This window comes from Myxine glutinosa, chromosome 9 (genome assembly GCF_964187855.1).
Source record: "Myxine glutinosa chromosome 9, kmMyxGlut1.1, whole genome shotgun sequence".
NCBI classification, from domain to species: domain Eukaryota; kingdom Metazoa; phylum Chordata; class Myxini; order Myxiniformes; family Myxinidae; genus Myxine; species Myxine glutinosa.
The window spans coordinates 111,183,505-111,198,184 of NC_136269.1; the positions used below are offsets into that span (position 1 = coordinate 111,183,505).

General features: G+C 45.7%; 1 protein-coding gene and 1 long non-coding RNA gene across 15 annotated transcripts in view; one reads left to right on the top strand and one right to left on the bottom strand.

Moving 5' to 3' along the window:
- LOC137435086 (uncharacterized) overlaps positions 1-14,680 on the bottom strand; it is a 254,059-nt gene that overhangs the window by 173,364 nt on the left and 66,015 nt on the right. For 12 of the 14 annotated variants that reach the window (XM_068128534.2, XM_068128527.2, XM_068128529.2 and 9 more), the window contains 5 exons: positions 9,491-9,553; positions 9,137-9,172; positions 6,419-6,460; positions 6,156-6,263; positions 4,511-4,564 (listed from right to left, as the gene is read on the bottom strand). The exons of 1 other annotated variant lie outside the window; for it this stretch is intronic. In XM_068128534.2, the coding sequence (XP_067984635.2) occupies positions 4,511-4,564; positions 6,156-6,263; positions 6,419-6,460; positions 9,137-9,172; positions 9,491-9,553 (303 nt within the window). The remainder of the gene's footprint in view (positions 1-4,510; positions 4,565-6,155; positions 6,264-6,418; positions 6,461-9,136; positions 9,173-9,490; positions 9,554-14,680) is intronic. One more of the 14 variants, XM_078784660.1, reaches the window with a different exon arrangement.
- The window catches only part of LOC144893657 (uncharacterized), a 28,159-nt gene continuing 26,195 nt past the window's right edge, over positions 12,717-14,680 (top strand). Inside the window, exon 1 of the long non-coding RNA XR_013624592.1 lies at positions 12,717-13,715. This is a non-coding gene — a long non-coding RNA (uncharacterized LOC144893657). The remainder of the gene's footprint in view (positions 13,716-14,680) is intronic.

Sequence of the window (14,680 nt, forward strand, 5' to 3'; positions counted from 1 at the left end):
GTGTCGATTGAAACTTGTGATAAACGGACGCACGTTCCCGGACGTGTATCTCATGGTATTACCGGCCTTATGCGCTGACGTTCTGTTAGGACTTGATTTCCTTAAGCGGCATGGACGTTTGGAAATAGACTTCGGAGGGCCGGACACGCTCGCTGTGTGCGCCCTCGCTCAAATGGACATGGAGCCACTCTCACTGTTCCCCAATTTGACCACTGATTGTACCCCTGTAGCCGTCAAATCGCGGCGCTACTCTCGCGCGGACGCGCAATTCATTGCGGAAGAAACGGCCCTGCTCTTGAAGGACGGTATCATAGAACACAGTAGGTCACCGTGGCGGGCCCAAGTCTTAGTGGTGCGGAGTGAGGCCCACCGCCGGCATATGGTAATCGACTATTCGCAGACGATTAATCGTTTTACACAGCTGGATGCCTACCCCTTACCGGGGATGGATGCCCTGGTACGCCAGGTGGCCCTGTATTCCGTTTATAGCACTCTCGATCTGCGTAGTGCGTATCATCAAGTCCCCATCTCTAGGGCTGATCGCGTCTTTACAGCCTTTGAATCGGGTCAGCGGTTGTACCAGTTCACGAGACTTCCCTTTGGGGTAACGAACGGCGTCGCTTGTTTTCAGAGAGCTATGGATGACCTCGTTGCGAAGGAGAATTTGACCGATGTCTTTGTCTATCTGGACAATCTTACGGTTTGTGGGTATGACCAGGAGCATCACGACGCTAATCTGAAATGCTTCCTCGAGGTCGCGCGGAAATATCGCTTAACCATGAATGCGGCGAAGTGTCAATACTCTCTACGCACGGTAGACCTTTTGGGGTACACCGTGACCCATGGCTCCGTCTCTCCGGATAAGGAGCGTCTGCGCCCTTTGCTCGATATGGCTCCGCCTAGCGATCGGGCTTCGCTGAAACGCGCTCTAGGGCTGTTCGCCCACTACTCAAAGTGGGTGCAAAATTTCTCCGCAAAGCTCCGCCCCCTCGTGGCCTGCGACACTTTCCCCATGGGCCCGGCCGCCCTGGCGGCCTTCGAGGGCCTTAAAGTCGACATTGCTGGCGCCGCTGTCGCGACGATTGACGAGAGTGCCTCTTTCGTTTTGGAGAGTGATGCCTCGGATCATGCGATAGCGGCGACTCTCTCCCAAGGAGGCCGCCCTGTGGCTTTCTTCTCGCGGACTCTCACCTCCGCCGAGCGGAGGCATTCATCTGTCGAAAAGGAAGCGTACGCGATCGTCGAATCAATTCGGCGATGGCGTCCGTATCTGCTTGGGCGGAGTTTCCAAATCATCACGGACCAACAGAGTGTTGCGTTTATGTACGACACCTTACATGCTCAGCGCATTAAGAATGAGAAAATCACCCGTTGGCGTATCGAACTCGCCGACTTCTGCTACACCATCAAATACCACCCGGGGAAGGATAACCTGGTCGCTGACGCCTTATCGAGGCCGGCCACTTGCGCGGGGGTTGTAACTTTGGAGGGGCTGCGCACTTTGCACAGCACTATGTGTCATCCCGGGGTAACGCGCTTCGCGCATTTTGTGCGCGCGGGCAATCTGCCGTACTCGATGGAGGACATCCGCCGCATCTGCCGTGATTGCGCGATCTGTGCGGAACTCAAACCGCGTTTTTATAGCCCCCCCCCCCCCCTCTGGGGACACTCGTTAGGGCTACTAGACCGTGGGAGCGCTTGGCGATGGACTTCAAAGGGCCGCTGCCGATGTCGAGCAACTCTCGCTATCTGCTCACTATCGTCGATGAGTATTCCCGATTCCCCTTTGCTTACACGTGCGGGGATATGTCGGCTGCCACGGTTATTCGGTGCCTGCAGAATTTGTTTTCTATGTTCGGGTATCCGGCCTACGTGCATACCGATCGGGGTGCGGTGTTCCTGTCCCAGGAGGTGAGGGGCTACTTGCTCTAGCATAATGTCGCTTCGAGCTACACCACCCCGTACCGGCCCCAAGCGAATGGACAGATCGAACGCTTTAATGGGATTATATGGCGGGCCGTCATGCTAAGCCTTCGGACCCTCGGCCGAGGCCTCAATAAATGGGCGTGGTCACTGCCTGCCGCTCTAAACTCGATCCGGGCTCTCCTATGTACTGCCACCAACCAGACTCCTCACGAACGACTGTTCCACCACCCTAGAAGCTCCGGCAGTATCCAATCTTTACCCAGCTGGCTCGCTGAACCGGGGCCCGCCTATCTCAAACGAGCGGTTCGCGCTAGCAAGTACGACCCCCTTGTTGACAAGGTGCAGGTCCTCCAGGCTAATCCCGAGCATGCTCGCGTGTTAACGGCGGATGGCCGCGAGTCTACTGTCTCCGTACGCCATCTCGCCCCATGTGGGGACGACGACAGGGATATCGACGAACCCGTCTACGAGTCTATGGACTCTATCGAAGCTTCCCCTATGGAACTACCACTGTTACTCCCGTCGTCCCCCGCTCCCGTGCCCGAAGGCGCAGGGGCGCCCCCTCCGACTCCAACCTCCGGCGGCTATTCCGACGCGGGGGACTCCGGGCTAGGGGACGCCGTGCCCGGTAGATTCCGAACACGAACTGGCAGGGAGGTTCGCCGCCCCGACCGCTACGGGTGGACCGACTGACGTGGATTGACGTGACCCATTCGTTTATTGCTGATGCTTGCTTGCAACCTGCCGAGCGGCAGTATAGTTCTAACGGCGGGGAGAATGTAGTGAAATTATACCAAGGTGAACCCAGGGGTGCTCGCTACGGAAGGGGGCGTCTATAAGACCCGGGACAACCGGGGCGCGCAGACACTTCAGCGGAACTCACTGTGACATTATCCAGTAGTTTGAATGGTATGTACGCCCCAAATGCTGCGCTGACAATGCGCTGCGCTAACCATTGTTATATTGAATCAACCATTGCTGCTCATGAAATGCTCTGATTTAATGCCTGTTGCATGCATGTATTCTTACAGGATGTACTGCAGATCTAAATGATATTAAACCTACCCAGAGGTCAAGTCGTGTCTGAGCTTGATTTTCACGACATCCTTCATATACGCGCGCCTTTAAATAGCTCCAAAAAGTTCTACTTTTTCCAATGGTTTATACCTCATTGGGTTAGCCAACTGTAGTAGTTATGCGAAAATATGAGGGGTAGGGCGGTCCTTATTTAAGGGTAAAAAATGTTTTAAGGGTCCTTATTTAAGGGTAAACAACAAAAAAAGTTGGAGTTGAGGACTTGAAGAAAAAGGAGGTACTGTTGAATTGTGGTTGGGGGGTGTTGAGGACTTCAAAAAGAAAGGTGGAGGAGAGGACAGATCTGAGTTTATAAGGTGAGAAGAAGGGTGTGGGAGGGCGTGGCCAGGAGGGGGAGGGGGGTGGGCAGTCCTACTCCATAGGGTGGGCAGGGGGTGGGGTGGGAAGTGAGGCAGAAGAGCTGGGAGAGGGGGATTGAGGACTTGCGGTTTGGAGGGGGATTGATGACTTGTGATTAAGGATTTGGGGCTGGGATGGGGGAAGGGAGTGGGGGTTGAGGATGCACGTTATCCTTGGACTGTGCTCTTTTGTGGGGGTCGGTCCTACTCCAACTCTCCAAGGAGTAGGAATGGAGTAGGTCTGCTCTCCAAACTACTCCAAGGAGTAGGACTAACTAGAGTAGGTCTGTTCTCCAAACTACTCCAAGGAGTAGGACTAACTAGAGTAGGTCTGCTCTCCAAACTACTCCAATAAGTAGGTCTGTTCTCCAAACTACTCCAAGAAGTAAGACTGCTCTGCCACCATTTCTGTTCAGTATGGACCTGCTCTGCTGTCTTTTCATGATGTTCTCAAACAGACTGTAAAGTTCCATTTGAACTTCAACAAGTCTCATCTGGTTTCAGTGCGTGTGTGTGTGTGTATTCTGTGTTGTGTGTTGTGTGTCCAGGCTTTGAGGGAAGTTTTAGTTTCATTGTATTATAAGTGCATATTTATATATTATCATCCTTGATCATCTTCCTCCAATCCGGCGAGATCTGTCTGCTTCAGTGTCTCATGCCTGATTCTTGTCATTAAACAAATCCTTACTTCATAACATTGACTTTAGACGACCGTTGGATTTTCCATGGGGATCTAAATTAGGTTACAATCCTGATAACCAGCACGAGGTTATTCCATGCTCAGAACATCGATTTCTCACTGTACCACTCAAATGAGTGAGTGGTCAAATTGAGCTCCAAGCTCTGCTTCACGATCTCCAGCCACGCCAATCCAATTGAGCTCCAAGCCAATCTCCAGCCACGTGCCTTTCATGACAGGTAGGGTCCACGCGACAATATATTGAGCTTCGGACAAAAAATTAGAAGATATCAGTGTACTTTTACATAAATTATAAGGACACTTGTAGACAATAGACCAATCCACATATTGTAGTTTATGAAATTTGAACCTTGCGTCACAGGAGCGCAAGTCACGTGCTCAGAGGAGAACAGCAACAGGCCAATATTTCAATGCACCAAGGAGGAAACAGGTTTGTTAGTGTATGTCCTACCTGATTTCCCTCTGGTCCTGTCTCCCCATCTTCTCCTGGAAAACCTTCATTTCCCTACACAAAAATATCACTGTATATGTATATAGATTCACAGCTCTGCATCAAAAGAAAGCAATTTTTACAACAAGGACTCTTCTAATGTGAAATGAGACACTCGACAAAATGTTCTCGTAAAGATCTTAAACAGGAAAGATGTCGTGCAGAGTATGATACTTGCAAAATCCACCCATCCCCACCAAAGGGTTGCCATGGATACATCAAATTGCCCATTTCAATAAGATTAAAATTGACGATCTTAAGCAAAGCTCGGGCTAATCGGACTAAAATTGATTCTTTATCAGATGTAAATTGATGATTTTGGAAGTATTTTGACCTTGAGTTGACCTTTGACCTCAAAATAGTTGCTTTCCCAATCCCGTGATGCACTACGTAATTGCTGTTCAATTTTCCAGTTAATGGGATGAAAAGTGATGATTTTTCAGATGAAAATTGATTTTAGAAGTTTGACCTTGAGTTGACCTTTGACCTTTTGACCTCAAAATAGTTGCTTTCCCAATCCCGTGATGCACTACGTAATTGCTGTTCAATCTTCCAGTTAATGGGATGAAAAGTGATGATTTTTCAGATGAAAATTGATGATTTTAGAAGTTTGACCTTGAGTTGACCTTTGACCTTTTGATCTCAAAATAGTTGCTTTCCCAATCCCATGATGCACTATGTAATTGCTGTTCAATTTTCCAGTTAATAGGATGAAAAGTGACGAATTTTCAGATGAAAATTGATGATTTTAGAAGTTTGACCTTGAGTTGACCTTTGACCTTTTGACCTCGAAATAGTTGCTTTCCAATCCCGTGACGCACTACGTAATTGCTGTTCAATTTTCCGGTTAAGAGGATGGGAGAGGGGGTTTGAGGACTTGCGGTGACGATTTTTCAGAAAAGTGACGATTTTTGCAAAAGTGGCAAAAGTGACGATTTTTCAGATGAAAATTGATGATTTTAGAAGTTTGACCTTGAGTTGACCTTTGCCCTTTTGATCCAAAAATAGTTGCTTTCCAAATCCCGTGATGCACTATGTAATTGCTGTTCAATTTTCCAGTTAATGGGATGAAACGTGACGATTTTTCAAGATGAAAATTGATGATTTTAGAAGTTTGACCTTGAGTTGACCTTTGACCGTTTGACCTTAAACAATTGGCTTCCCAATTAAGTGAGGCACTATACAAATGCTGTTCAATTTTCAAGTCAATCGGATGAAAATTGATGGGTTTTTAGATGAAAATTAATGATTTTGGAGGTTTGAACTTGAGTTGACTTTTGACCTTTTGACCTCAAAAATAATTGGTTTCCCAATTTATAGACTCGATATGCAAATGCTGAAAAAACGTAGATTTTGCAAGTAACAAACAAACAAACAGGCAGACAGGATAGTGCACAAGACCAACCAATATACTTGAAAAATCTTCGACTTTGCAAATAACAAGGCTTTCAAAGTAAAATAACAGTTAATGCAGTGAGGCTGTTGATATCGGCTATTTCTTGATCTGGATTAGAAGAAGTGAATCTGGATCCACAAAATCTCCACTAAGCATGCGAGCACAGTGCTAACTAATGAGGTTACAAAGTAATGTGTCGATGCCCCTTACCTTTAACCCCTTTGGTCCATGTGGAGGTGCACTAGCATTAATGTGGATGAAAGGCCAGTACTCTGAGGGAATAAGAAGTCCAGGTAGTCCCGGTTCTCCAATTTCACCCTCAATTCCAGGCAGGAAAAAACAAGATCAGACATTGTTGGCCACATGGGACATTCACTCAACTAAGAATGTTCTTGATGAACCCTTATGCACGTTTTGTGCTTTTATAAGAGAAGTGTTCAATTACATAAAGCTTAAAGATTACTTCATCTTACCTTGTCACCATTTTGACCCTGCCAAACCACAGATCGGTGACCCTGGGGAAGGAGGGGAAACACAGGTGAACGTGCTATCAGAGACAGGTGAAGATGCAAAAACACGTACTTGGTCAATAGTTTAGCTCTGTTGGGAATGTTGCTGTTTGCTAGGCTTGATCCCTGTAGAGACATCGGTTAAAACTGGCATTTCTATTGGATGGTATGTAAATAAATGGATAGACCGGAGAAGTGAACGGCTTAATGGCCTGTTTTAATTGTCCAGATTATTCATGGTTATCAACTTGTGGGTAGAAAATAAGACGTTATTAAACGAAATTAATGATGTCTCAGACTTTCTGGAAAATCCTCTTTATTTATTTGTTGATGGTACCACCCTTTGCTGTGACATCCGTTATCCTTCAGACAGACAGGCTGCAGCCTCTTCCTTCTATTCAGACCTTGATAGACCACAAGCTGGTCAAACACTTGGAATATGTCTTTCAATCCTGAGAAATCTCACACACTATTTCTATCTAACCCTAACCCCGCCCCACCCCCATCTACTTTCTTAACAATCTTCTCGAGGAAGTTCAGTTATTCAAACTCGTGGGTCTCACTATCGGGCATGATCTTTCTTGGGCAAACCACATTTCAAAGTTAGCCTCCAAACTGGGCATCCTCCATCGTATAAAGTCCTTTTTGGCACACCTGAACTCTTTTTCACCTACAAACGTTCATCCGCAGCTTAATGGAGTACTGCTCTCACACCTTGTTCAGCTTGATGCCATGGAAACCAAGGCCTTCAAGATGATTGCAATGTCCCACAATGAAGTGAATTCTGTGAATCTATCATTTCGCTATTTCGCGACAAAAAGGGTTGGCGGCAGGAAGGGCATCCGGCCGTAAAACATTGCTTCAAAAAGGGGACCGAAAAACAACAACAACCACGGTCCCCGAAAAAGGCCAACCCCCGCTTGCGGGGAAAAATGGCCTCTAAAGGTGTTTTTTTTTTTTTTAGACAGGTCGGTGGTCTCTCTGCCTTCTACCACCTCCTTTCTGGTCTTGCACCCCCTTCTCTTTCCATGTGTTGTCCCCCTTCCAGGTTTCTGCAGGTCGCACACAGTCCACCACCAACTTTTTCTGGTAAAATTACCTAAATCCAGGATCACTGCTCACCACCACTCATTTGTTCCTCTTTTTCCCACCTGTGGAACCAACTTCCACATTCTCTTCAATCTCATTCTTCCCTCCATGTCTTCAAGACTCATGGGTCTCACTGGTTCACCACCACCTCAGATCGTCCCCAATCCAAAACCATGATCTTTTCTACCCTCTTTCATCTCCACCAAACCCTCGCCCCCAACTTCCAATTTTCCAGTTTGCCCTGTTTGGAGTTTCCTTCTGTGTCCATCTTGTTCACCCCATGAATCCTTTCCTACCCCCCCCCCCCCCCCACTCCTGTTCCTCTCCCACACCCATTGTTTGTCATTTCCCTCTACCTTGGCCTTCAACTCTGCTGTTGGTGTTTCCACCCTCACGCTACTGTTCCTTTTGCATATTCCATGTCCAGTTCTTTTCTGTTAAGTCCTTTTCTGTTAAGTTCAGTGTACTAGCTCTTCCACAAGCCTCGACTATGTATGTAAAAACCCAAAAACATAATGCCTCCAGCCATTGACTGTGGAAGCATAAAATGTGAAAGGAAATCATGAACAGGAAGAGAGAGAGAGAACCACCTTTAGAGGCCATTTTTCCCTGCAGAGCGGGGGTTGGCCTTACCGTGGACCCCTTTTTGAAGCAATGTTTTATGGCCGGATGCCCTTCCTGCCACAAACCCTGTTAGTCGCCTCTTGCGACACGCAGGGAATTACAAGTGAACTGGTACTCAATTTGCCGACCTTGGAAGGCATGACAGGCTGAGTCAACCCCCCTGGCATTAATTGAGCGATCGACCAGGATTCGAACCCAGGATCCTAGGATCCCAAGCCAGCACCATAACCGCTAAGCCAACACCAGGCTTAACAGGAAGAGAGAGAGAGAGCTAGAGATATAAAGAAATATAGAAATATAGAGACCTAGATAGATGTCAAGACAAGGAGGCTGGCTTGAGATCTTAGGGTCCTGAGTTTTAGCCCCTTTCATCCATTGTTTTAGCACCAGGCGGGTTGATGCAGCCTGTCATCCTTCGGCAAAATGAGTACCAGACGACTGGTTATAGAGGCATTGCATCAGCGGCAGCCGCACCCTAGAAAAATGATGCAACCAGCAGCCACAAGCTGGCTTGAGATCTTAGGGTCCAAACAACTTAATCACTACATATCTTGCAGTACAGTGAAAAGACAATTTTTTGATGAAAGACAGCCACACACACTTAGAAGTAATCCAATCCAACCTGTTATGCAAACGCGGGCTCGTGCAAGAGTGTAATATGACAGTGTTGTCATTAAGTACCAAATCTAGCCTGTCATTAGGGCCCGAAAAATGCATATGGGTCTTGGTATCCCACCCACCCTCATTTTGTGGGTTGACCCCAAAAAGGTTGTTTTTCGAAACCTTTTCCCCCTAAAAATTCTCAATTAAAATAAGTTCAGCCATGTGTGTTTTGTTGATTATGAGTTCACAATATACATGTGAAGTTGGCATATATCAGGAAGCATCTGTGCATCATTTTCTGGGAAGGCATGTTATTATTGTCAAACAAAACAACAAACACAGGATAGTGCAGCAGTCGGCCCTCACCTTGTCACCTTCTTCCCCAAGAAGACCCGGCAGACCCTATACGCACCACACATAATGTTTGTAGTTACAAAAATACCAAAAAGACCCAAAACAACATTTCTACATTAAATCGTGAATATTCAAGAGGACATCTCTTAGTTCTGGCTAAGGGGCAAACACAAAACTTGTAAAATTTTGGCCTCATAATCAATCCCTCAAATGGAGAGTCAATAAGGGTGGCTGAAAGGTGAAGGGAGAGGAAGAGAAAGAAGGGGAGGGAGACGGAGAGGGATTGACCGAGCATGATTTTAAATATTATATGCATCTGCCAGTTGTAAGCAGTCAGTACATGCAAATCTAACTGCTGGAACTTACAGGAGCACCGGGGAGTCCGGAGGGGCCTCTGGGACCTGGTGAGCCGATCGCCCCAGGAAGACCCTGGAAAGGATTCAGCAGATTCTGCATCAACTCCTTTTGGTCACATACATTACATGACCAAAAGTATGCGGACAACCCTTCCAATTAGTGGATTCGGCTCTTTCAGCCACACCCATTGCTGACAGGTACATATAATCAAGCACACAGCCATGCAATCTCCATAGACAAACATTAGCAGTAGAATGGGCAGTACTGAAGAGCTCAGCGATTTTCAACGTGGCACTGTCATTGGATGCAACATTTCCAACAAGTCAGTTCGTCAAATTTCTGCCCTGCTAGAGCTGCCCCTGATCAACTTTAAGTGCTGTTATTGTAAAGTGGAAACGTCTAGGAGCAACAACAACCTCAGTCGCGAAGAGGTAGGCCACACAAGCTCACAGAACGGGACCGCCGAATGCTGAAGTGCGTAACGCCTAAAAATCGTCTGTCCTTGGTTGCAACACTCACTACCAAGTTCCAAACTGCCTCTGGAAGCAACGTCAGCACAAGTGTTCGTCGGGAGCTTCATGAAATGGGTTTCCATGGCCGAGCAGCCGCACACAAGCCTAAGATCACCATGCGCAATGCCAAGCATCGGCTGGAGTGGTGTAAACCTCGCTGCCATTGGACTCTGGAGCAGTGGAAACGCGTTCTCTGGAATGATGAATCACACTTCACTGTCTGGCAGTCCGACGGACGAATCTGGGTTTGGCGGATGCCAGGAGAACGCTACCTGCCCGAATGCATAGTGCCAACTGTAAAGTTTGATGGAGGAGAATAATGGTCTGGGGCTTTTCTTCATGGTTCGGGCTAGGCCCCTTAGTTCCAGTGAAGGGAAATCTTAACGCTACAGCATACAATGACATTCTAGACGATTGTGTGCTTCCAACTTTGTGCTAACAGTTTGGGGAAGACGCTTTCCTGTTTCAGCATGACAATGCCCCCATGCGCAAAGCGAAAACCATACAGAAATGGTTTGTTGAGATCGGTGTGGAAGAACTTGACTGGCCTGCACAGAGCCCTGACCTCAACCCCATTGAACACCTTTGGGATCAATTGGAACGCCGACTGCGAGCTAGGCCTAATGGCCCAGCATCAGTGCCAGACCTCACTAATGCTCTTGTGGCTGAATGGAAGCAAATCCCCGCAGCAATGTTCCAACATCTAGTGGAAAACCTTCGCAGAAGAGTGGAGGCTGTTATTGCAGCAAAGAGGGGGGGGGGGACCAACTCCATATTAATGCCTATTATTTTGGAATGAGATGTGTAATGTTCAGGTGTCCACATACTTTTGGTCATGTAGTGTATCTCATGGGATATATTTGTCGTAAAAAAAAAACCCGATAATAAGCTGCACGCAAAACATATAGGATAAAAGGGTGAAAGGTTATGGTCGCATAAAATCGTCAAGTTTCATTACATTGACTTCAGATTGTCAATTTTTTCGACTGAATTTGAACATGGTTTGCATATTGGGTCACTGAAGCCTATTGTTTTTGAAATAAAAAAAGTCAAGGTAGTAGCGACTGATTTTGCAAATACTGGTCTACAACCACCTGGTTCTTTGTCTATCTGTCTGTCTGTTGAAGCCATAACCTTCGACCATTTGAGCTTTTGTCATAAAATTTTAAACAATCCTTAATTATAAGAATATGGAGAAGACTGATTAATACATTTTACTTTTTTTTTTTCAGCTGTTGTTTCCATGAAGTTTAGTTTGAGTACAAAGGGGATGCGAACCGAAGGTTGACAGCGATTATGTTTTCACCCCTGTTTGTCTATTTGTGAACGGGATATATCAATAAGTTATGGACAGATTCGACTGAAACTTGTTGATGGACAGGTTGGGAGTGAAGATCCGGAACCGGATAGGAGAATTTTTTAACTTACAAGTGATTCTTCAGAAATAAGAGATAAAGCCAAAAACGATTTATAAAGGAACATGTCTTTCATGTTCAGTGGTGGCAGTGGTGAAAAACTAATGTAACATGTTAGATAGGGTGGTGTAATAGATGCTGCGTCAACGGCGGTAAACTTCCCAAATTAATTTATTTATACAACCTTTACAATCTTTATTTTATTTAATTATATTCTATTGAACACTGAAGGCACAAATCTCCTTTTGACACTTTCAAAACCCTATATGTTTAGCAAGACTTGGGGGAAAAAATTACAGCACTTTACATCATCACGACGAATCAAATTTGCTACTCATAGACCCCACCAAAGTCCTTGTTTCTTAAGACAGCACAGGATAGGTCATGTGTTCTATCTTTATGAAACCTCTATAGTCCAGTTACCACCTATGATAAACCCTATGTGAACCTGGAAATTGTTGGTACTATAAGTTTTTTTGGTGGATTTGTAAAGGTTAGGGGGTCTATATGACAGAACCACCTCTTGCCGCTGTTGCAACTTTGGGGAACTTCCGTAATTTGCATAAATCCAAGATTGCTGATTTCTACCATGGTTCAAATAGCTAATTGGCCATAACTTTTGATAGAATCATGCTAGAAGGTTGATTTTGGTATCTACCCATAGGTTTTCACATATGGCAGAGGCAATGGAAGGCTCAAATTATGATTACGATTACGAATTATGATTATGATTACGCTCAAATTACGATTTTTGATGACTTTGGTCTTCTCCGCAAAGGGAATAAGGCCAACCTTGTGAAAAAACTTACGATCCTGTCGACCGAGCCAAGTCCCCCAGAATAAGTGATTGTTGATGCAGGACAGCTACTGTACCACATCTACAGTAGCTACAAGCATGGGGACCAGACTGCAGCCCTACAGTGGAATCTCAACGAAACTGATCTTTGATCTTTGACTATGGCAATATGTCGGCTAAGGATCATGAAAGGTCACGCCGTGCTGGTGGTGCTGGTACTTACAACCTCACACTCACGTCTCCTCTTCCGAAGCGAGAAGTCATCCTTAATAGCAAGGCTAACAAAAGACTTCTCTCACGTCTACTTTGCACATACACACTGAGCGTGGATGTTCTGATGGTTGGAAAGGAGGATGGACCGTTCAGCCATGATTAGGCAGATGTGTTGATGGTCAGCTACATGCTTCAGGCTGTTCATGAAGGGAAAAGGGTGATTCGCATAATCAGTGATGATACAGACGTTTTCATCATTCTAATATTCTGGGTTTGGAAGCTGGGGATCACTGCTTTGGTGCCGATGGAGAAGTGGGATGGGAGTGTGTTGCACATCAACCAAATTTCAACTGCTCTCGGAGATAAGAGCCTCCAGCTCCTTGGAATGCATGTGGTGACAGGGTGTGACACAGTGTCGTATCCCTTCAACAAGGGAAAGATCACCGCCCTCAGCAAACTCCAAGAAGGAGACTTTCCAGGGCTCTACTCTGTCATCGGAGAGGAGAGGGCTACACATGAGGACCTGCTGAAAACGGGTCAAGAGTTCTTCGCTGTACTATATGGTCAGCCAAAATGCACCAGCATGAACGCCGCCCGACATGCCATCTACACAAAGAAGAAGGGTAAGCCACCCCTAGTGAAATCCCTCCCTCCCACAGATGAAAACTTGCCCCTTCATATGCTCAGATCGCACCATCAAACGATACTATGGAAAGCTGCAGACAAGCAGAACGCCCCTTCGCTCTGTATAACTAACTTCGGTTGGGAGATTCTCAACAGCATACCGTCTCCAGTAATTGCCAAGGGACCACCAGCACCTCCTGAGTTAATGAAATCCATAAGCTGTCAGTGCAAAGCCACAGGAAATGCTTGCGCACAAGCGAACTGCAGCTGCTTCGGGGCAGGCCTGTCCTGCACAACCTACTGTCATTGTGAGGGTTCAATAGATGAGTGCCATAACCCATGATGAAACACGAGGAAGATGCCACGATGAATGGTGAAGACGAGGATGACACCAATGATGACAACGATATAGGGCTAGTGGATCCTGGCCTTGGTCCTCTCGAGTACTAGACATATATACTCAAGATGACATGATGTGCTAGTTTTAGAAAGACGTGCGGTGTGCTACATATTAGCGCATTGTTACAGATACAAATGTACCCTGATATGTACAAAGATGATTGATGTACAAGTATAGATGATAGTGGGAGTGCAAGGTTGTGTGTTTAAAATGGTTTATTGAGATGTTGTGAATTATTTTATTGTAATTAATATGTGTTCGTGGACCCAACAAGGTTATTATTAAAAATGTAATAAACATTTTGGTTGTCATATTGTTTTCGTGTTTCTAAATCTGATTCCTACCAAGTGTCAATTGCGACCATCTTGGATTTGAGTTGACTAGCAAGGGCCTAGCAACATGAAAACCATAATTTGAGCCTTCCATTGCCTCTGCCATATGGGAAAACCTATGGGTAGATACCAAAATCAACCTTCTAGCATGATTATATCAAAAGATGGCCGATTAGCTATTTAGCCACATCAAAACAGTGGCCATATTGGATTATGGTTGTCTAGCAACATCAAAAAACTTTTTTGACACTTTCATTGCATCCGCCATGTGTGAAAACCTATGTGCAGGTACCAAAATCATCCTTCTAGCTTGATTCTATCAAAAGTTATTGCTGATTTTCTATTTGAACCAAGGTCGGTGGTGGCCATCTTGGATTTATGCAAATAACGGAAATTCCCCAAAGTTGCTGCAGCGGCAAGAGGTGGTTCTGTCATATATACCCCTTAACCATTACTAATCCACCAAAAAACCCTATAGTACTGACAATTTCCGGGTTTCATGTCCTGGCAACTGGACTACTAGTTTACCAACTTTGTGAGGAATTTTATGCAGGCCATTGGTAATGTCAGGCAAGTCAAAAACTTGTCGGACGTCTTTGGAAGACCAATCAAAAATCATCAAATTGTAGCAGGAAGCCAGGGGTGATCTTAATGCTGCATTGATGGAGAAATTGTGCAAGATTCCCCTCCAGGACACTATCAGACAACTCACCTACAACCTGTGAAACATTCAAATACTTGCAGACATCAAATTTCACAAACGAATTACCGCAGGCCCCAACGAAACATTAATTAGTTTAAAAACAGTCAAATGAGAATCAAATATCGCATCAAATGCATCACACTCCATTTTTGTTAATTTACGTTGTCGGATTACAAAATAGAAAGTTAATCCCCCTAAACAAAG